Source organism: Erythranthe guttata, chromosome 8, assembly GCF_056151865.1.
Source record: "Erythranthe guttata isolate IM_541 chromosome 8, IM_541, whole genome shotgun sequence".
Classification (NCBI taxonomy): Eukaryota; Viridiplantae; Streptophyta; class Magnoliopsida; order Lamiales; family Phrymaceae; genus Erythranthe; species Erythranthe guttata.
In genome coordinates, this window is record NC_142540.1 from 13,802,760 (window position 1) to 13,825,796 (window position 23,037).

General features: G+C 36.8%; 2 protein-coding genes and 1 long non-coding RNA gene across 3 annotated transcripts; 1 reads left to right on the forward strand and 2 right to left on the reverse strand.

Moving 5' to 3' along the window:
• Positions 1-7,452: 7,452 nt before the first annotated feature.
• On the reverse strand, positions 7,453-10,544 carry LOC105970629 (putative carotenoid cleavage dioxygenase 4, chloroplastic). The gene is made up of 2 exons (XM_012995462.2): positions 8,998-10,544; positions 7,453-7,811 (listed from the first exon to the last, which is right to left on the reverse strand). The coding sequence occupies exons 1-2, from the start codon at positions 10,410-10,412 to the stop codon at positions 7,454-7,456; spliced, it is 1,773 nt and encodes a 590-aa protein (XP_012850916.2). The 5' UTR covers positions 10,413-10,544; the 3' UTR covers position 7,453.
• Positions 10,545-15,027: 4,483 nt separating this feature from the next.
• Positions 15,028-16,248, forward strand: LOC148768558 (uncharacterized). Its single transcript, XR_016032864.1, has 2 exons — positions 15,028-15,320; positions 15,770-16,248. It is a non-coding gene; the product is annotated as an uncharacterized LOC148768558 (long non-coding RNA).
• A 6,040-nt stretch (positions 16,249-22,288) lies between these two features.
• Positions 22,289-22,783, reverse strand: LOC148768559 (uncharacterized). The gene has a single exon (XM_088821265.1). The coding sequence runs from the start codon at positions 22,781-22,783 to the stop codon at positions 22,289-22,291; it is 495 nt and encodes a 164-aa protein (XP_088677391.1).
• Positions 22,784-23,037: the final 254 nt, after the last annotated feature.

Genomic DNA, 23,037 nt, shown 5'->3' on the forward strand with positions numbered 1-23,037 from the left:
AGTTATATAACGTACTATGTATTGATCTTCTTCAGAGAGCAAATTGCAAATTACCATTTTCTTGTAAGTATAATCTTTGCGTTTATTTTTCTTAGCTGGTTCATTATCATCGATTGCACGTTATTTATGTTTCCCTCGTGTCCTGTCGGCAACAACTGATTTACGAATCAGTTTCTTTTTTATCTTACATTCGATCGGGCCTAGAGCGTCCTTCGCTTTAGGTGCATTTAGCTTTGATATTGTCCTTTTGGCCACATCTGATGAGTTAGGAGTCGCTTTTGCTATGTGTTTGCGAGTTGGATTCGGATTATCGACGAAGTCTGTATCATTATCATTGCCCTCTTTTTGTTGCTCTGCAGTCATCTTTTGGTTTGAATCAATTGCAGCATTCAATGTAAGCTGTATATCTTCAACCTTCTGCTTCAAGCTATCATTTTCTTTCTGCAGTTCAGCAATTTGGCAATATTGCTCCTGGATGGTGGTAAATGATGCATCAAAGCTTGCCTGAGATTTCATGACATCCGTATTCAATTCTCCAGGTTTTTCAAAATCATCCATGCACTTCTGTAATGCCTCATTCACAGCCCGAAGATTCGCCATCTCAGTCTCAATTGACATATTCCTCTGAGTTGCATCACCAAGTTTTTTTTTCAGTTCTTCTACTTCTTTCGTCAATCTTGTACTAAGAGAAGATTCTAGCTGAGAGTTAGTTGGTATATCGGAAAGCCTCGCTAAATAGCTGTTTAGAATGTTGATCGTGTGCTCTTGATTGCTTATCTTTCTCTTCAACGATTCTTCTTCAGTTTTTGACAACCTATCTGAAAGATCAACTGTGAGAGTGCTTACTTTGCAAATGAGAGTCGCATTTTCATCTTTCATTTTTGCCAATTTGCAGATATGTGACCTCTTTTTGTAAGCTTGTTTTCTCGGATTCAAGTTGTGCAACTCTGATGTTAATGTTTGAAGTTTGTTCTTGTACACTCGGAGGCGATCCATGTTAACCATAACTCAGAGAAATGTGTGTGTTGTCATTGTCGGAATCTGCATTTTTTCTGCCATGTGACTTTTTTCGTTGTTTGACTATGAGTTGGGCATTTTAGCAAAATCTACAGCTGCTGTCAATGCATCCAATCCTCCGGTGCTTGCCTCTTCATTATCACCACATTGATTGTCTTCTCCTTGACCAGCGGAATTGTTTTCTGTTTGATCGACTAAATTCTTTTTGCCCTTGACTTTTCTCTTTGAATCAGATTTGTCGTTCTTATGGGGCAGAACTCCTTTAGTTCTTCTCTTCCTTTTGTTTGCCTTTTGTTTCCCAACTGGTTGTTCTTGTTGCTCGTCACCAACTTTTTTATCCTCAATGTCATCAACGTTATCTTCTTCATCTTCCAATTCTCCCAGAGAAGTAGCTTCGAAATCTGTTGGTGCCAACGTTTTAACAAAACCTGTAATGATACAGTAACATTGTTTAATATTACTGTCACTGACAGAGAAATAGTACTTTTTATTAAATCAATGTCAACTACACTGTCAGCGACAGTGAAATAAAGTTTCTACTATCTTACATGGTATGTTAATACAGAATAATAGATTGTTGTATGGTTTACATTTTACCTGGTCTAGTTCTAAATGCTTTATCGAAATTTTGTTGGCTTGGCGACATACATATTTCAAGTTCCATTTTCGGTATCTTGGAAACCGTTCATTCTTTTATGGATCGATTGCTGATGATCGCTCAAGGAACCAGTACTATAAACAAGAAAAAAATAATCAGTATAACAAAAAAAAATGGGGTTTTAAACTTTGGATTTGTTAGTTTACATACCAGTATCAGGCTAGTGCATCCATGTACATATTTTAGACTACGTTATGTGGGTAATTTCACTGCTTTTGTCGCTACTTTGCAAACTAACTTCATGAAGAAATTGACAATTTCCTCCGCCCAATTTTAGTTATTGATCTTGTCCAAATCTTCCACATACTTGGAAAAATGACCAATTAACCAATTGCCCATTAGTAACGAAGAAGAAGTTTGTCATGAGATTAAGGATTAATACCCCTTGTTATATCGTCAACTGCTTCATCACTATCTTCGTCTTGAATTTGAGGCAACACTCGCTTTAGATCTCCAATATTGACAGTTTCAAGACCGTTGAATCTTCTGGTAACAAATGGTGTTTCTGGCCTTGCACTTCTTGTACCTTCAACTATTGTCATTTTGGATACTCCATTCTTCAAGCAAAATATGAGTTTACATTCTCTAGTCTTCATTGTCAATATCTTTTTGTCAATAACAAAACCTTTCTTTTCATGGTTGTATGTCTTCAAAATTATTTGTATGAGGAAGTCGGACTTTCGAATTGATACGAGTTGGATTCTATTTGTAATGATAGGTGTGTAGAACTGTCCAAATGGTGTTCTCCTCAAAGACGTTACCGGTTCATTACTTAGATTCAGGTCTTTGCAAAAGTTGATCAATCGGATTATACTTGATCTGTATTGTGGGCCATCCCTTTTATTTTGGATGATCTTAGTCCTTGGCTCTTTTGATTGTTCATATGATGAGGGGGCTGAAAATGAAATGGTGTCAATTGAAATTGTAATGGAGTTAAATGCAAAAACACCCCCTGTGTAATTCCTAAAGGCCAAAAAACCCCCTGGGAAAAAATAAGTCACCAAAACCCCCCTAACAAGTGTTCAATGAAGCACACTCGACCCTTTTTTATTTTTGTTTGTTGACCGTTCGCGAAAAGACAAAAATGCCCTTCAGATAAATATATCCAACCTCTAGAATTTTATGACTCAAATGAAATTTTCAAAATTTTCAATTCAATCCTTAGCACTTTCAATTTAGCCCTCTTCTCCAATTGAAAAAAAAAAAAAAACTCACACTTCAATTTCAATTTCTCAGCTCATAGCTCACATAGACACGCCCCACCCACTCAACTCTCACTCAGCGGCGGCTTCAACGGCATCTGTGTTTGAGAGGATTTTGCGATGGGCTTTGCGATTCGTCAGAGAATTCGGCGAAGTGTAGCTCGCCGGACCTCGATTGGTGACGACTTTAGAGAAGATCTGAACACGCGGCGGCGGCGGCAGCGGCAACGGCGGTCTCTGCGCAACGTCGGAGAAGATGGCGATGTCGGACAAGAAGATGGGCGAAGAAGATGAATTTGGGGTTGGTCGTCAGTTTGACGGGAGGAAGAAATTCCGATTTTTTTTTTTTTTTTTTTGGTGTTTTGTTCTTTTTTAATTAATTTATTTATATTTAGTAATTTTTTTCTTTTTTTTTTTTTGTTTAAAATGGAACAAGAAAAACTAAGAGAGATTTAGAGGGGCACTTGCGTCTTTTCACACAAAAAATCGCACCAACAGTCGCGTTGGTAGCGCGTGCATGACACGAATGAGATAGAGGGGGGTTTATGACTTTGACTACTAATCACAGGGGGGTTTTAGTCACTTAATTTTACCTAGGGGGTTTTTTGGTGTTTAGGAAAATCACAGGGGGGGTTTTGCATTTAACTCAATTGTAATGTAACAAGAGTAGATTCGTAGTGCCTAGTTTTACCGTCAATGGCAAGCATTTAGTGGACTGTACGAGAGCAAAACTAATGAATGCAATTTTAATGTCAGTAGCAACAATACAACACAACCACACAGTGGATTAACTACTTCTGCCAGTTGCAGTGTAATAGTACAAAATGCAAAATACGAGGCAATTCGAAAACACCTTGCCTAATTTTACTATCAATGGCAAGCAATTAATGGACTATCCAGGCATACAAAATCACCCTAATGTACGAGAGAAAACTAATGAATGCAATTTTACTGTCTGTGGCAGGGTAATAATATAAAATGCAACATACGAGGCAGTTCGAAAACAAATTGCCTAATTTTAAGGTCAATGACATGAAATTAATGGACTACACAGGCATGAAAATTACGAGAGAAAAACTAATGTAGTCAATTTTACTACCACTGGCAGCAGTACAACACAACCACACAGTGGATGAAATACTTCTGCCAGTGGGAGGGTAATAATACAAAATGCAACATACGAGGCAGTTCGAAAACACATTGGCTAATTTTACGGTCAATGACAGACAATTAATGGACTATACAGGCATGTAAATTACGAGAAAAAAACTAATGAAGTCAATTTTACTGCCACTGGCAGCAATACAACACAACCACATAGTGGATGAAATACTTCTGCCAGTGGCACAGTAATAGTACAAAATGGAAAATACGAGGCAGTTCGAAAACATATTGTTTAATTTTACTGTAAATGGCAGGCAATTAATGGACTATCAAAGCCTGCAAATTACGAGAGCAAACTAATGAATGCAATTTTATTGTCAGTGACAGCAATATAACATTAAAGGGCAAATTACCAAAACCCCCTTGAGGTAAGCCTAAATAACGAAAATCCCCCCCATGTTCTCGTAATTACGAAAACCCCTCTTGACTAACGGTTGACCGAATTTTTTTAACCGAAAATGTGAAATGTCTATTATATCCTTCTGTTAAATATGTGAAAAATATTCTGAGAATACATTTGTTTGTTGCAATAACATTCGACCACGGAGTTCATAACCGGGGAAATATTCCGAGAATCAACAGCTTTGCGCGATTGAATCAATAGAGGGAAAATCTTGGCAGGTGGGTAATCTTGAACAATTGAATCTAAGATGGGGTTTCCATGTACAGAAAGCTCCGACCCTAACAGTGTCCGGATAATCCGGCACCGGTCGCCGATATCAGGCTTGAAATCGAGGGTATTCTAAGCCCAATTGAAGAAACTAAAACATATTTTGGGGTGGGTTTCGATTCTGTTTAAGATTTGGTGAAAGAGGGAAGGAGTAAAATCGGAGGAAAACTTGAGGGGTTTGAGAAGCGGAGCCCATAATTTGGAGTGTCGTTGCAGGAGGACTGTGGAGGCCTGTGGAACAAGCTGGGTTTGGTTGATTCGGGTCCTCCAATTCTGGGTCGAGTTTATTCCTGAAGTTGTAAAGTGATCGGGGTCGCCCGGATTTCCGGGCCGTTGATTTCCGAGCATTTGTTGGTGATGCGGGATAGGAATATCGAAGCGTCCGGCGAAAGGGGTAAAAGTTAAAGGGGCAAAATTGGTATTATCAGAGGATTATTCGGGAGAATCAAAAAGATTCTATCGAGTTTAACACCGTTAGAGCGATTTGTAAGATGTCTGCATACCTTAGGGGGGGTTTCGTAATTACGAGAACGTGGGGAGGTATGGGGGTTTTCGTAATTACGAGAACGTGGGGGGAATTTCCGTTATTCAGACTTACCTAGGGGGGTTTTGGTAATTTGCCCTAACATTAAATTACATAAATGCAGCAGTATCCACAGAAAAGCAACATAATATTAGACATAATAAACTATAGAAACAAGAAATACAATTTTACTGTTTGAGTCACCGACATTACAGAAAATGCAAAAAGAAAAAACCCTAAGTTACCACGATTGTAAATATTGAAATTAGAAAACAACATGTAGAGTAATAATACATCATAGAAGGAGAAGATACATACTTGAAATTTTTTTCTTCGTCCTTGATGATTTTTTCACACGATATGGGGGTTTAAGACAGTAAAATAGTAAATAATCAAAAAACAAACATACAGTATAATTAAAGAAAAATTTTCGCTAGGGTTAGAAAAAAAACGTACTCGATATAGCTTTTTTCGCCATTATCTCTGAGAAGGTACACAAATAAAAGTTTCAGAGACGGATTGAAGGATAATTTTTTGGGTGCAGAATTTTGGGCTTCAATGACGATATGAACAGCAAAATCGCAGTAAAAACATGAAGAAAACGTTCCGTCTCCTGCAGTTTTGCTTGGTTTTTTGAAGAAAACGGAAGAAGTTTTATGAGAAGAAACGGATTTAAAGAACGTGGTTGAGCGGGAGCAGTTTTTACAGAGAGAAATTAATTTGAGTTTTTGAGCGGAGGAACGAAACTGACAGAGTGGGAGTGTGGCTGGTGGAATATTATGAAATTTGATATTTAAGAGAGGGTATTTCGGTCAAAACACAGGGTGATGGACTTCTATGTTAAAGAGATTTTGGTCTGGACTTATTTGTCAAGAAGTATAGGATTGTGGGCTTATTTGTAATATGCCCTAAAAAAACCAATTTTTTGTTTTAAATTGATATAAAAAATATAAAAAATAATAAAAACTTAAACCAAAATGGCGTGATATGGGAGATAAATGGGGAATTGTGTGGGGAGAAAATAGGGGGATTTGCATATCTACCAAAAAAATAATGGATTTTTTAAAATAATATAATATGGTAATTTTTAGTAATAATATCAAACAATTGAGTTTATAACAAATATCGATTAAAAAAATTGATTATCAAGATGTCAAAATTGAATGACAGGTGTTTGTCATATAGCCCCATGTTTTTCCACTCTAATATTTAAAATCAAAATTTTATTATTCTAAAACAAGACCTAATCAAAAATAAGTTTTTTTTTTCTTCTTAATTTTGAGAAACTGGTTAAATGTGAAAATTCTAATTCTGAGACAAATGTGAAAATTGTAATTTTGAGACATTATACCTGATTCATAATTTTAGAATAATTTATTTCATTCAAAACATTCAAAATTGTTAATGTTTCCATGTAAAAACAATGAAATCTTCTTTTATTCCACGACAAATATTATCACTGTCTATTTATGTATTTCAATATATAACATTATATCAATCAAAATAATATTAAAAAACAATTTGTGGGAAAATTGAGCCGACACATGCAACGCACATGCACTTGTAGCTAATCTATATATATATATATATATATATATATATATATATATATATATATATATATATATATATATATATATATATATATATATCAGTATTCTTTATCTACGTAATGTCTTCAACTTATATATATATTGAAAATGATGAAAAATAACAGGTTATTCGTCCTTTGATCGTAAATCTAATTGTAGTTTCATGGTCTTCTTTAACAATATTGAGATTCATGTGTAAAACCGGTGCATTGCTTTAATTTCAGTCTGTGAGTTATTTGTTACACTTCAACATGGATGGCGTTTAAAACATTGTCAGTTTATTTTTTTTAAAGGTGATTTTTTATTGATAAATTAAGATACGAATTTGTTATTTTTTGTTCAATTGTATTCTTTACATTCTCGACATATTTTTTCTCGATTAGTTTTCTACATTAACTCATTTTTATTTTTGAATTAATCCCCGTGCATCGCATGGGTGAGTTACTAGTAATTTAAAATAGACAAACACAAGAAACAAATAGTTTGATCATTTTATTAGGCTTATAGCATGAGCACTTCAATTTTTATTTAAAAAACTACATATGTTTATATACATGTAATTTTGGTATTATTCATGGATGCAAATTAAATAGAATTATTACTCAAACTACACATGTATAATTTATCTTATAGTTTTTCAAGATCAGTCTCCGAGACAAAGAGGCCATGGAACCCGAAAGGAATCCGACAAGGCAGCTTAACAGCAACAATTACGTCAAGAGCATCGGACATGGCATCCATCACCAAGAACTTCGATTCTCCACTATTCGCATCATGTAAATACGTAATTAAATAACCATCGTCTTCCTCAGCCGTCGGATTATTCGGCTCCCTCGGCACAAAAGACGGTTCGCTCCCACAACAGCCCGGCCCGTATAGGTGGCTAGCCACTATGCAATCTCGGCCATCTTCGTTGGCTAGCGATAGGTCGATTTTAACCATCCCGATTAAAGCCTTCGAACCTATTATTGCAGCATACACATACCTATATGCATGAAGAAACTATATTATTACTCTCGTGTGATTAATATGTGGAATATATATCTTAATAATTCCAAAAATAATCTTGTTAGGAGTATATATAATTATATATATATATACACATCAAAATTATTATTGAATTAACATTAATAGACTATTAATGTTCGTTCAATAATAATATATAAAGTATTCAATTTAATACCTCGACAATGACATTTCAATTTAAAAAGTATTCATTGTAAGTACGTATTCGTTTATTTTAATAATACCTTGATGAATCGGCATATGTCCTTAATTACAATTTATATATATTTTTCGTTCGTTTCAGCATGTGAATTATTATGTAGAAAATAATATTTCCAATAATTGGCAACATGTGTCACGGTCACGGCAATAAATTCTAACCTTCATTATTCAAGAGGGCAAGTGGTCAAAAAACTCACTTTTTTTTTCTTTTTTATTACAGGAAAAAAAATGTCACTATATATCTTAGACAATTTGGTATAAAATAATCATTTATAACAAAGAAAGTGGAATTTTAGCAGAGAAAACAAATAAAAATAAAATTAATTACAAAATTCATAGAGAAAAGACACTAACTACAAAGATGCCGTTAACAAAAAAAAAATAATTTGTTCCATGAAATAAGAAAAAAAACAAACATAATTGGAAAATTAGTAGATAAAAAAAATGATTATTATAAAGATATGCAATCAGAATTGTTGAAATAAAAAAATCAGACTTATTAGAAACTATTAATAGAGAAAACAATATAATTTTTTTTGACAAAGATGCCATTGGGAGACATTGAATTACTTTAGGGTTGCCAAGCTTTTATTCATCTTATATATAAAAAGATAATCTTTTGAATATTTCTCGTTTGAAAATGGAGGTATTTTTCGAATACGTACAACAGAACCTCGATAAATTAACAACCTCGATAAAATAATAGATTCTTTCGATCCCAACTCGGTGAAAACATGTTAAATTATTAACTCGATAATTTAATAATTCGCGAAATTAATAGAATTTCCCTAGTGACGACTGTATTAATGTTAATAGAGGTTTAATTGTATAAGGTTTATTAATAAAAATGAATTGGATCTTAATGTTTTCTGCGCAAAAGGCACATGCAGTTAGTAATAATTAAAAAAGAATACTAAAATAAATTAAATGAAATTAATTAATACCTGTTTTTCTTGGCAGCATAAGCTGGATTGACTGCTCCAAGCTCAAGAAATGTTGTTGACAGTAAATTCCTCTCCACCGTCTTTGCCTTCACATTAATGGTGATTTTCTCCATTCTCAATTCCGATGAATGAAAGCTCTCAAAAATCTTGTCAACTTTTGTAGCATTTGTAGCCACCACCACAATGGTGGCGCCGCCGTCTTCTTCCCAAGCATTAACACAGTGCAACACATTCAATCCCGGAGAATCAATCCACCACATGTCACCATCATCCATCGCATATCTCGGGATGAATCCTATCCGTTGAATCTTACTCGAATCAATTCCGACCGGCGATCTTCCTCCCAAAATCCACAATGGGTTCACCACAATCTGCGAGTCGGGGAATATAGCATAGTTTTTCGTTACGCCGAAGTCATGAATCATTGTGCACTTCTTTATTGTATAGATAGGCACATCCTTTTGTTTTCTTCCTTCGGAATCGATTCGGAAGAACGATAAGTACGGAGGAGAAACGTTGTACCGGTACGCAAACGCTTCTCCGGTTTCTTGATCGATCTTCGGATGCGCCGTCATATTCAAGAACGGTTTGTTGCTCTCGTGAAAATAATGGCGGCCGACGGTTGCGATATCTCCTTGTTCGGTCACTTTTACTTTATAAGGAAGATCGGATTCGCAAAGAGCGAAGATTCCGATGCCGTGGAAGAGAGCCACACTAGTGTTGGCTGTGCCGAACCCTTGGTTCAACGGATCGAACGTTCCGGCGACTATTCTGGCCAAAATCAGCATCAAACGAGCCATCGAAGCTGCAACTCCGCCGTTGCAAGAGGCGAAAGGACTAGGGACAAAAGGGTAGCCGGCTTCACCCTCCACTGCGTGTTTGTGCGTGTACACGTGGCGGCTGCAGAAGGTGGTGGGTTTGCCATGTGAGATTCTGAGCACATGCAGCATTCCGTCGCCGTCGTATAAATGATAAGGGCCGTTCGGGATGAGACGGGGGTTGGGGCCGTTGCGGATGTATGCTCCGTCGAGGCAGTGGGGAAGGGGGCTTCCGCCCCCCACCACCTCGCAGGCGGTGGGGGGAAGCTCTTCGACCGGAGCGTAGTGTCCTGATAGTACGTGCTCCGGATCGAGAGAGGGGCGAAGGGGTGACGGGTCGAGAAAGGTCGATATGAAGCGATCAAATGCGTTGAAGATGATTGCGAGCAAGGATTGTTTCTTGATGTAATTATTCTTCTTGATTTGGTCATGCTGTGTGGTGATAATTACTTGGCGTGTTAGAGGAGTTGTGTGTTTTGGCAGACTATTTATGTTGGCTGTGATCTTCTTCTTCACATGGATCCTAATTGATGATGACGAAAAATTAATCGACCAAGGTGGAAGATGTGTGAAAGAGGAAGAAATTAGAGCTTCCATTAGTGTAATTTGAAGTACTGTTTATTAGTAATAAATAAGGATTTCTGAAATATAATGAAATAAGGAATATTTATTTGTCGAGGGAGTGGTTGGTAGCTGGTGTGGAAAGGATTCATTATTCATGCGTTCGTAAGGGAACAGTAATTGATGAAACTAGAGTTAGAACACCTTAAATAGTTGGAGTATGATGAGATGGAAGAGTAAAGTCCATTTGAGCGGCAAAGGGTGTTTGGCTCACAAGCTTGATGGTCTTGGATACTTGCGATTAGAGAATACGTAAACTAAGTTGGGTTGATCCGGTGGAAACTTCTCCGACCCTCAAGTCAGGCGTGTGGATAGTAAAAGTCGTAGATAGAATACTAGCTGTTGTATAGTTTAAATAATTGAACGTACCGTAACAAATGAAGTGTAACCTTTATTTATACCTAGTTGGTTGGGCTGAAGTTATTTGATTGTAATTGTCGTGCCCAAACCTTAGTTGAAAGTGATTGGACATCGGTTGTAGTGGTCTTCAATATTGGGCTCGTGCCCCAATAGATAAAGAAATTGTAGACACATTGAGTTGGTCTAATTAGACACATCAGCAATAGAATATGATATTTGGCTATGGTGTAGAATATGGACCTCAAAAATCAGTTTAATGTGTAAATTCATTTCCATTTTTGAAAATATTGAAATAGTATACTTTTGAATCTCACAATTTCTTGCAATTGTTTCGATCGAAATGAATACCCATTTTGGTAAAAGAGGAAATTAGTGAAAACTCCCGTTTGAAACTGCACTGAAATAGAACAAGTCTTTGGAAATAATTAGTAATAACTTTCTAATAATTTTTTGGTAAAATTCTGAATTAAACTGGACGTAAATTGACCACATTGTTTGTGTAGCTGATATATTAATTGATTATCAAAATATTATAATTGTTTCAAGTATGCAAGAAAAAAAATCTAATTAATCCAAACAATTGTAATAATTTATTCAACTTAATATTTCGGGGACCTGAGGCATTACCCTAGATTATTTCTTTAGAGGTATTGATGAAAAAGATTAAAAAAGAATTCATAAACTTTACTTAAAACAGTAAAAATTTTAATCATTTTATTTTATATTTTTATATTAAATATGATTTCATATCTATAATTTGTATAGAATTATTGAGAAAAAAACATAAAAATAAAGGGTTAAAACATATATTTATAAAAATTTTGAGAGGACCAAAACTAATATTCAAAAAGTATAATTATAAAATATCTAAATATATATATATATATATATATATATATATATATATATATATTTTAAATTCTTGGGGGTCCACAGCACCCCCTTACCCCTTTATAGTACCACAACGTTAGTATTATCAAAAACACGTGTTCCATGTCCCAATTCATGTTTTGCTTTAGAATCTTTCCCCCCCCAAAAAAAACCAAATGGAAAAGATGTATTTTTTTTACAGGAATGCTTAAAAATTGGCCACTAATTATACTCAACTTGCTTTGGGGAAAAGAAACCACTCATAAATATGTAGGGAATATAATATAGTGAATTGAAAGTTATTGCAGTAGCAAATTATTTGACCATCGTGGGCAAGTGTATATAGTAAAAACAAATAAACAACTTGACCAAAAAAGAAAAAACAAAACAAAGATCAAACCGACGCTCCTTTTTATATTTTTCCCCAAAATAAACTAACACCACTAACTCTGAAAAGCAAAAAGATCAGTGCCTCATTAAAAGATAAGCATATTTACAACCAGTCGCGAGGCCAGAAAGTTTGGTGAGGGGGCTTAAACACATGGGGGTCTGGGGACAGCGCCCCCGAAATTTTTTTTGCTACAAAAGAAATTTGATATGAAATGAATCGCGAAAGCTAAATTGAGATGAAAATTTAATACCATAATGAATCGCGAAAGCTAAATTTGAGATGAAAATTTAAGATGAAAATTTAAAACCAAAATTTGAGATGAAAATTTAATACCAAAATGAATCGCGAAAGCTAAATTGCTATGAAAATTTAAAAAACATGAATATCAAGTCGATTATCAAATTGACACAGAGAAGTTGTCAAATGCTAAAACGATCGTCGGTGGGTGACAATTTAACCGCTATTAGTGTGACTGTGGGAAAGAACAAATGTTTTTTTTTTTCTTTTCAAGGAACGTAATGAAGTTGAGAAATAGAAGATGAAAGCAAGTCATACATGGGGGGCTTTGAGTAAGTGGACTAAAAATAAGTGGGTCTAAATAATATAATTAAATAGACTAAAAAATTATATATATATATATATATATATATATATATATATATATATATATATATATATATATATATATATATATATATATATATATATATATATATATATAAAATAGAAAAAAAATTTGAAAGTGAGGGGGGCTTGAGTCCACCCTAACCCTTGGGTGGACTCGCCCCTGTTTGCAACCAAGGCCGGTCCGGGGTCCGGGAGACCTAAAGCGAAGAGACAATAGATGAGGTCTTGGGGCTTTTTTTTTTGTTTGATACGCAGTGGTGAAAATCGGACGGATTAAATAAAAATTGCATTTTTTCAGGAAAAAAATCAATACAAGTGAAAAAATCGTTTCAATTCTGTTAAAAACAAAATTCGAAATTATTTATTAAAAAACCAGAAAGTTCGGTATAATCAAAATAGGTGGAATTCGAATAAAATTATAATTCATTAGTCGCCTAAAATATAAAGTACATGATGATACGTGCAGGATTACCCCAAAAGTCCCGACGATAAATTCCTAAGAACAAAGTCCAAGTCCACTCCCGTCTATGCCCACTAAGCAAACCACCAATCCATGTAAGGTAGTTATATATAGGTGGGCATATGACGAAAGGCGAACAACCTGTAGTTTGACGTGGACCGAAGAAGGGCCCACTGGACATCTACAAAGAGGCGAACATCTCTGCGAGTCCTTCCCATTTGAACTAACCCAACTTGCAAAAGAGCAGAACAACTCGCCTCCAAAGAAAACAAACTCGAAATAATCACATTACATCCACGTATGGGTATGATCAGAAACAGAGGGAGGGCCCACCACCCCGTTCATGAGACAGATATAAATACAACATTGAGAAGCACATAAAGAGATATTGGTATTCAAGATACACCTTACTCTTATTACACTACTAAAAATGCGCTTATATTGTTTTTCCACGATTCTGACTGACTTTACCGTCATAGTGCTAACCACGGGATATCCTTTCTGGCACTCTTTTTTGCAGGTCTTTTAGGACCACGTGGGCTTCTTCAGTGGGCTTCGTCATTGGACTTTCTATATTCTAAGTCCATTCCATATCCTTATCTCCAAAAGACCATATAGGCCATATCAACTGGCCGCGGTGGGAATATGATCTTGAGATTTTGACGTTGAGACTATTGTAATAGTTAACAGTGCTTCGACCGAAAATTGAAAGCACGGTTGGACGAAACGGAGCAAGCTGACGGCACATGGAACGTAAAAGGAAGGGGGGACTTCCCCACCCGACCACTCCGGTGGTCGGGATGGCATCACCTCGAAAAAGAGGCAATCATGCTATCTGATATGAACTACGTCAACATGTGACGAAACCCAATAACAATATATAGTTTTGGAACCCCAAGACCCCCCAAAGAAACAAGTTTGTCGAACCTTGACCCAATGATTAGTAAATCACGAAATCCACCTGGCCAGGACTTGGCATAAACAAATCTTATAAGCTACTCAAGGGTTATTATCAATCTCATATTTCAGAGATGTGGATTCCTTTCGATAATTAATTTCCACCTATTGATTCTTAATGTCTCTACCCAGGCCAACGCACCAGGGGCCATTTGACTCAATATAGGAATCTCTCCCATTGTGACATCAAAGTAGAGATCATCAATTAAATATGTAAGTTAATTATCTAGGGATTAAGAGAGTAAGTAATTTACTGTCAACTAGAAATGATACAGTTTCATTTTGAACAGTGATAAAACAATTATTTCACTTTGTCCGGTTCAACACATGCTGGGTGTGCTAGCACAATAAGTCAAAACAATAACTACAAAAGTTATTTTCTGTTTACTGTGATCAAGACCAATCACTTAAATATTGTGCTACAATCTTTTACCAATGATTAGTCCATTTCCATCTAGATTGTGAACGTTTATCTTTATATTCTAAACGAACTTTCGAAATGATCTTATTGTGCGTCGTAGCACACCATCTCGAATACTATTAGAATATTAGACTTATGCTTTTAATTAATTGACAAACAATCCATTAAATGCATTGAATACCCTAGTGCAGATTCTCATAAAATGATAATATACAATATTATTAATTCAATAATAAAATGATGAACTAAAAGCGAGACTTTTAGTCTACTATCCTAACAATGAGGTCATGGGGGGAGGGATTTCGTTTTTTGGTACATGAAATACATATTCCAATCACCGATACGCCATCTTTTCTTTTTTCCTTAAGCTCTCCACTTTAAATTATCATGCTTGACATGCTTCCTTTTTTCTTTATATTCGTCTTATTTTTCACCTCAAAAATCCCGGAACGATGTTACCTCTTCCTCTGCGACTTAATTGTTAATTCTTTTGCTCTGCCTTTCCGACTATGGGCCAACCACCACCTGTTTGCATTTCTTTTCTTTTCAATATAACTTTTTTTTTTTCTTTCACTTCGATCGCCAAAAGACGTTTGCGCCTGAGATTAGCAGAAAAATCTTCTCCCCCACATATAATTCTTGTCCACTATTACAACGTCCCGAAATCTTCTATTTCTTCCGTGACAGAGCACGCACCGCCTTTCGATCTCCTCACCCAAGGCCGCCAACTCCTGCTTCTCTCTCGCCACTTGCAATTTATGACTCGTTCCTCCATCATTTACTGTAGCGAGTACCCAGGTTTTGTGCAAAATTTGTGCAACTATATATTCATTATTATTAATATTAAAAGCTCAACTATTAACAAATTTATATATATATATATATTAAATTTTGACAATCAAATTAACTACACTCATAGATATCATGTGAAATTCATATACTCATGTGTTAGGTGATCTCTCTGTATAAGCTTTATGTTTGTTGTGTATATTCATGCAACACATAATTTTCTTTTTCAGTTCTTTGTCTAAACTTTTCAATGTAACTATTCATGTATTATTAAGTCATCAGTCTAAATCACTCATTTAAGCTCTATATACGTTGTTGAATACATTTGTTCATGTATTGTTAAGTTTTTAGTCTAACTTTCATGTCTAAGTTGTCTATGTGTTGTTACATATCTTCATGTATTAATTATAAGTTATTAATCGAAGTTTATCGTCTAAGTTGCCCGAATAATTATTCAGTGCCTGAAGGGTAAAGATGTTTGTTAAGTCTAAACTCCTCCACTCCAACCATCCCTGCTGCATCAACCCTTCAAATCTACTACACTTCCGCTCCTCGCTGCTACCGTACGTTGTCAAATCTATGGCGAGCACAGTTACACACACGTGAATACACATGCGCACGCACATACACACATATACACTATTTTTCTGGTGGTGGTGGTGGTGGTGGTGTGTTTGTTGATGGTGGTGGTAATGTGGGCATCAGAGGGTTAATTTTTTTGTAACGAAGCTCCGCATATAAGATTTCTAAGTTCTCTATGGAAGCTCCATATGTGTTGTGGACATGTCGGGTCAAAAAATGCATATGGTGGAACCGTAACCGTCCTAGGGGTAGGCGGTTCCACGGCCGGTTGTGGACGTCAATTCCTAGTTGAACAGTAATTTTTTTTTTTGAATTTTTTATTGAAAAAAATATAAAGAGGTAAAGAAAAGGTAAATTGAAAGGACTTGAGCATAATATTAAGGTAACTATAATGGAAGTTATTTATTTATATGCTAATACTATCTTAATAAATTAAATATTAGTAAAAAGAAATCCGAATATTATATAGTTTATTATTGAGATAATGGTAACATTTGATTCTTTTAGTGTGCATATTAAATATAAATAGGAAATAGTTTAAAATATTATGATCATGGTTATTAAAAATTTACAATTTAAAATTCAAATTTTATTATTTGATTCTATTGATACCTTGATCGATTCAATCTTTGAATATATTTTTAAATGGCGCCCGTTATATGCAAGTCCATTTTTTTATTAGTTCAAACCCACATTAAGGGATTTATTAGTTCAAACCCATAAATTAATTTAATTTTATTATAGCAAGACCAAAGAGGACGAATATACCCTTTTTTCCTCAAATAATACCTAAATACAAATTAACCCTATTTTTTATTTGTACAAAACCAAAAAATAAAAAAACTCAAAAGAAATTAAAAAAAAAAAAAGAATACGGAAAAACAAAACGGCCGCACGGTCACGACCATGGCAGAAGACCGCCGCACGACTACCGCAGAAGACCACCGCACGACCACCGCCCAAGACTGCCGCACGACCACCACCAGACCGCCGGCTACGATCAGCAAGCCACCACCACCGCACCATCACCACCACCACCACCAAACCATCTCCACCGCACCATCACCACCACCACCAACAAGTAAGGCCCTCTTATGAAACTTTTGTTTGTACATACGAAAACATCAATCCAGCATCGATTCTTGATAAACATGTGTGGATGAACATTAATCTATACTTATTTCTTGTTGGGTTACAATGATTTAGGCTATTTGGAAAAAAATTGAGATTGAAATTGGTTTTTTTTTTTTATTCTTCGTTGGTTCCGGAAATCGGTTTATACAGACCGATTTATTTAACAAAAATCGGTGTTATGATGCCGAAATTTGTTCACCAAATCGGCTATACAACTTCGATTTTACAAAAAAAATGGCGTTGTATTGTCGATTAATGATTACAAAATCGGGTTTAGTATACTGATTTTTTTCGTTTTTTTTTTTTTTTTTTATATATATATTTGATCAATTGATTTTTTTTAAATGTTTTGCAGTGGAACCTCAACCTCCTCGTGTACCGCCGACCGTCTCAAACCGTAAACGAAAGGAAAATGCTCAAAAGAGAAAGGTGGAAAAGCCAAAAAAAAGGTGTACTCCTTTTAATCCTCCCGGTCGACGCACTCGGACTGATGAAGGTGCTTCTTCAGCAACAACTACAACGGCCCCCGCACTCGCTCTGTCCGCCCTACCGGCCTCGACCGTGGAAGTTGGTGCTTCGAGTAGTCAACCAAACGCATCGCAAGGTCCGAAAATAGCAGATTTGATCCCAAAATTCAAGGATCACATTTCTTACCGTATACTTTCCGGAGACGAGCGCGAAGATTTCAGAACCTATAACCACACGAAGAAGTTGGTTACATGGGTGTGCGCGCCGTTCATTTCCGAGGCTATCTCGAGGGCCGGCTTGATGCCACTTGTCACTTCGTCGTACAATGCTATAGATGGTTATCTATTGAGGGCATTTGTGGAAAGATGGTATCCTACCACATGAACGTTTCATTTGCCTGTTGGGGAGATGACCATCACTCTCGATGATGTCAGTACACTGATAGGACTTCCAGTTGTTGGTCGTGCGGTAGCTTCAAATCGATTGCGACAATCTAATTAGTGGGGAAAGACGTATGTTGCAAAATGCTAGGTGTATACCCTGATTCGGAAGCTATGGGAGCTGGGGAGAGGACACTGAAATTGAGATGGTTACATCGGACCTTCGGCAAGATTACCGCGAGGGACTGTGAGATGAAAAGGTTATACGCTACTAGGGTGTATCTTTTGTATCTCTTAGGTTGCACAATTTTTGTGTACAAGACGGGCTCGTTGGTTAGCATTGAGTGGCTGTAGTTCCTTGAGAATGTGGATACTATTGGCGAGTATGCTTGGGGAACCGCGTGTTTATGCTTCTTATATCGCGCGTTGTCAAAAGCGTCGAAGGCTACAACTGCGCAACTGAACGGATACATGACGCTCTTTCGGGCGTGGATTTACGAGCATTTCCCATCCTTCAATCCAACATTTCGGCCACAGTTTGAGGGGTACTTGGCCAACCGATGGGTGTATCTGAAGAATTCGACGACAAGTGTGGAACGAGCACGGCATTTGCGTTTGATGTTAGACGAGTTGAAACCGGATGATGTAAATTGTCAATTGTTTGTTAATATTTTTTTTTTTTTCGATTTTTGAAGGAGTTAATAGTAAACATATTCGCGTAGGTTATATGGGACCCATATTTCGAACTTCGTGATCGTTTCCCGATGCCCGAATCGGCGTGGTTCAGCGGAATGTTATGTTGCTTGGACTTCTTGCAGCCACACCATCCAGATAGGGTATTGCGCCAGCTTAGTCGGGTCCAACAAATACCGGGGTGTCCCTACATGTCCGAAACTATGGCGAAGCAATACATGGCGAGGAGATACAGGTCACGTGATAATTCTGAAATGTCGTTTGTCCCATCCCATGATCGTTTATTCAATCGATGGGATGAGTGTTGCTTGGATGCCGAGGCGAGATCGACTCCAGTACTTGATGGGCACCCCGATACGTCTTCTGCGTATATGGATTGGTTTAGAGAGCGCACTCTTACTCGTCTTATTACCGCTCATGCATCTCGATCACATGCACCACGATCGAAAGCAGCTCAACCACCGCAAGACGTTGGGGCGGATCCACCACAATCAAGGGACATGAAGATCTTTGACATGGTTAAGGGAACTCTCACCAACGTACGTGAAATGAACGTTAGTGATGCTCATAGTGCAATGTGGTCGACGTTGAATGAGATCTTAGCATTATTTGATGAGACCGTCCTACCGTCCTCATCAGCTCCTACACCGACATATTCACTACCGCCACCATCGGCACCATCGGCACCATCTTCGACAGTGGCCCCACCTGCAGACCAACCACGTAAGGTGTTTCGGAGGAGGCGGCGATGAAGAAGTAGTATTTTATATTTTGTAGTATTTTGCGAAGACAATTTTATTATGCATAGTATTTATAGGTTTTATTTATCTTTTTTGGACTTGATCAATTGGATTGCAAATTGATTTCTATTTCATTTTAATGGTTTTATTATGCTATTAATGATATATTACTCGCACATGATAGTAATCATACATTGGAAAAAAAAAAAAAAAAAAAAAACGAAAACAGATAGATATCGGTACTAGAGAACCGATTTTTATTTACAAAAAAGGTTTTCAAGTACCTATATATCACGGTTTTTCCATAAAAAAATTAACAAAAAAACCGTGAAATATCGATTCTTGAAAACCGATTTTGCATTAAACAATCGGTTTTCCTGTACCGATTTACAACGGTTTTTTTTTTAAATTTTGGAAAAACAGAAAGATATCGGTGCTAGAGAACCGATTTTGAAACAAAAAATCGGTTTTCTAGAACCGATTTTGCATTTCCAAATCGGTTCTCTAGCACCGATATATGTCTGTTTGTTTTTTTTTTTTTTTTTTTTTTTTCTGAAACTTTGGTTCTCATGGTAACTTTTTTAACTTTCTTTAAAAACTGTGAGATATCGGTTCTAGAGAATCGATTTTTAATTCATGAATCGGTTCTCAAGAACCGATATCTCATTGTTTTTCGCTTTTTTTTTATGTTTTTTCCAACTCGTAATACACACTATTCTAAGGTGTAATACAACTTTAGAGGTATGCTTCATTGTTTCACGGAAAATCTTTTACCATTTCGTCTTCACTTGCATATGTTAAATCTATGAAGGTTTCTTGCAAGGCTACTTCTTGACCAACTAACTTCCTAAACATTGTAATCCTTGATTCCATATCGGAAGTCTTCCAACCATCTGTTTTTTCATCATGGTATCGTCGCCAATAATCCGCTATAGGAGGTATAGGACAATTCTTTTTTCAGTACGACATGTACGAAAAGTGGTTGTTGTTTACGTAAGCTAGTCCATGCTCTCATATCTTATCGGGGGGCAGCGGTTCACTGTTTAAGGGAAGGAAAGTGACACATTGTTGTGGCGCTAAGTAGACAAGCACAATATTGTACGTAGAGGCAATGATATGACCCATATCGGGTAAAGACATCCAATACTCTCTTGTAGCATATTTTTCCAAACAACACAGTCGCGTTTCTAACGCACAAATGTTTTCACGACGACGGTGCATCTTCAGGTATATTGCTTCGTTCTTATATAGCTCATTAACCATGTCTCCTCGTACACGATTCCAATTTTTTTCTCCGAAACCCATCATCGATGCAACCGCTCGAAATCCACAATGACCATCCGAGTCGACATTCTTTATACTTTTTACATACGTCTGAAACATTGGATGGATTTGGTCAAGAAACAAAGCCTTGCCGTTGACTTTTCGACCCTGACAAATTAGAAAACGAAAGGAGTTTAGAGGGACAAAGAAATTTAGCAAATCTAAAGAAGACGTTCAAATACTTACCGGCAACTTTCGTAATAAAATGGGTTTAGCCGACTCTTGTGACGGCATTAAATCCACTTTCATAGGTCGTGGAATTTTAGGACAAACCCACGTCACGCCTTCGAGCTTACTTTATTGACAACGTATTAAAATTAACAATTTATCAAATCAACATCAACAACTCCAAAAATTGAAGATAAGTAATCGAATTTTACCTTAGCAGAACAACTATCATGTGTCGATGGTGGATACTCATGCCTCGATGGGTTGCGACGGGTTGATTTATCAACCACCTTTAATTTTTTTCCCGGTCGACCTCTAGTGGTGGCCTTTTCCGATGGCTCCATTGTAGATGTTCGTTGAGGATATACAATTTCGCTGAACTTGTTTAGCATTTCGTTCCTTTCACCTACATCGGCCGATGCAAACCGTTTGTGCCATCCTTTCATGAGTTCGTCATCATTAGGAAGCTCTCCTTGACCAATAACCGGCTCCATACTCATATGCATCCAAATGGAGCCTACTAATTCAAGTGGAACATGAGATTTCTTCTTGACAAACTCGCGAAGCTCGTGGTAACATGGTAGATCGTGTGTTGCACGGATAGCACATTCACATAGCATGTCACTGTTTGGAAGAAACTTTTGTGCTTTATCAAGCTCAATTTTTAGATGGTCAAGGGCGCATTGCGAGACAGCTCCTCGAAGCTCACTATAGATTCGTTTCTTGAAACAATGGAGGTATGTATTCTTGCTCTTCTCAAATGATTCCCTTATGTGATCATGTTGCGTCATGATACTATTGTTGATATGTTCATACACCTGAACAAATGTGCCAAGGCAATTGCCCATATCGATCTTCAACCGAGAGTGCGCACCCTCCGCCCGGTTTGAACCATGCCGATACAAGCCTCTCCTTGTACGGATCCAACCATGATTTGGTAAGATATGCTATGGCATCCGGATAATCAACAAAAGTCCGTTGCATTTTCTTCCAATCTCTATTGAATATCTCTTCGGACTCCACTTCAATAAGAGTCGCCCAATCTCTATTAAAATGATTCCACAACTTCTCAGATGAGAACATCGCTTTACAGGTGGAATATATATTCTTGTTCACATGCCAACGACACAACAAGTGATGACTGGTTGGATTTACATCCCCAATCGCTTTCAGTTAACTCAATTCCCGATCAATTACGATGCAATTAGGCGGAGGACAATTTCCGAGTATCTTCTCCAAATTTTGCAATGCCCAAACGTAGTTCTCCGTCTTTTCGTACTCCAAGTAAGCAAAGGCAATGGAGAACGTCTTGTGCGTACATGTAAAGCCAACAATCTCAAGTAATGGGAGTTTATATTGATTGGTTTTGTATGTGCAATCCATGATGAATACGTACGGATAGCTACGAGCTAACTTAACACAACTCGGATGAGTCCACACCATATCGATTACCTCTTTATTATTGTTAACTCTATGGTAGAAGGTACACTTATCTTTTGACAGCAAACAATTCTTGCGTTTGAGTTCTTCCAAGTCTCTCTTTCAATTGCAATTTATGACGATGATTGTAAATTTTCCTCATTCCAGTTACATTCGTCTCGTCCCTTATCTTCAATGATTTGAGAATCGCCTTCGGCTTCGCCATTGCTTTAGACATTCCTTCAACAAGTACCATCTCTTCTTTTGTTAGTCTCCCGGCATAAGAGTGGCCGTGCAAGTTCTCAAAATCCGTGTGGGTGTGAGTACCACATGGAACATTTAAATTCCACCCAACATTATCAGTATCCTTTCCTTGTTTTGTCCCGTTTAATCTAAATGTGCAATTACATTTTTTAGAACCCGTCCTCTTTTTTCCTTCTCCTTGGTCATCCTCACCGGCTTTCTTCTTCCCACGATATTCACCCGCACGCTCGCATGCGAGTATTACATACGGTCTTCTATGCCCTTTCAATCCCGGATTTGAAACGAAAGTGTTTATCACCATTCAGTGGCGTCTACCAACACCTTTAACCCACTCAAGTAGAGCTTCTCGTGTCTCAAATATTTGTTCGGTAGAAAATTCATCTGAATAATCCTCCATCAATCCCCTAGGTTGCTGCAAGAAAGTACGGGAAAACGGTCTTAAAAAAACATATATAATAAAATCGGTGCTCAAAAACCAATTTTATATAGTCTAAATCGGCATGATAACACCGGTTATAGACATAAAAATTGGCTTTTTCATGCCGGTTTTTACTA

Bases quoted from the DNA above. Each gene is read 5' to 3' on its own strand.
- LOC148768559 (XM_088821265.1), bottom strand. From the start codon at position 22,783: ATGGTGATAAACACTTTCGTTTCAAATCCGGGATTGAAAGGGCATAGA.
- LOC105970629 (XM_012995462.2), bottom strand. From the start codon at position 10,412: ATGGAAGCTCTAATTTCTTCCTCTTTCACACATCTTCCACCTTGGTCG. The intron at 7,812-8,997 runs GTATTAATTAAT...TCATGCATATAG, and splicing joins TATGCTGCCAAGAAAAACAG to GTATGTGTATGCTGCAATAA.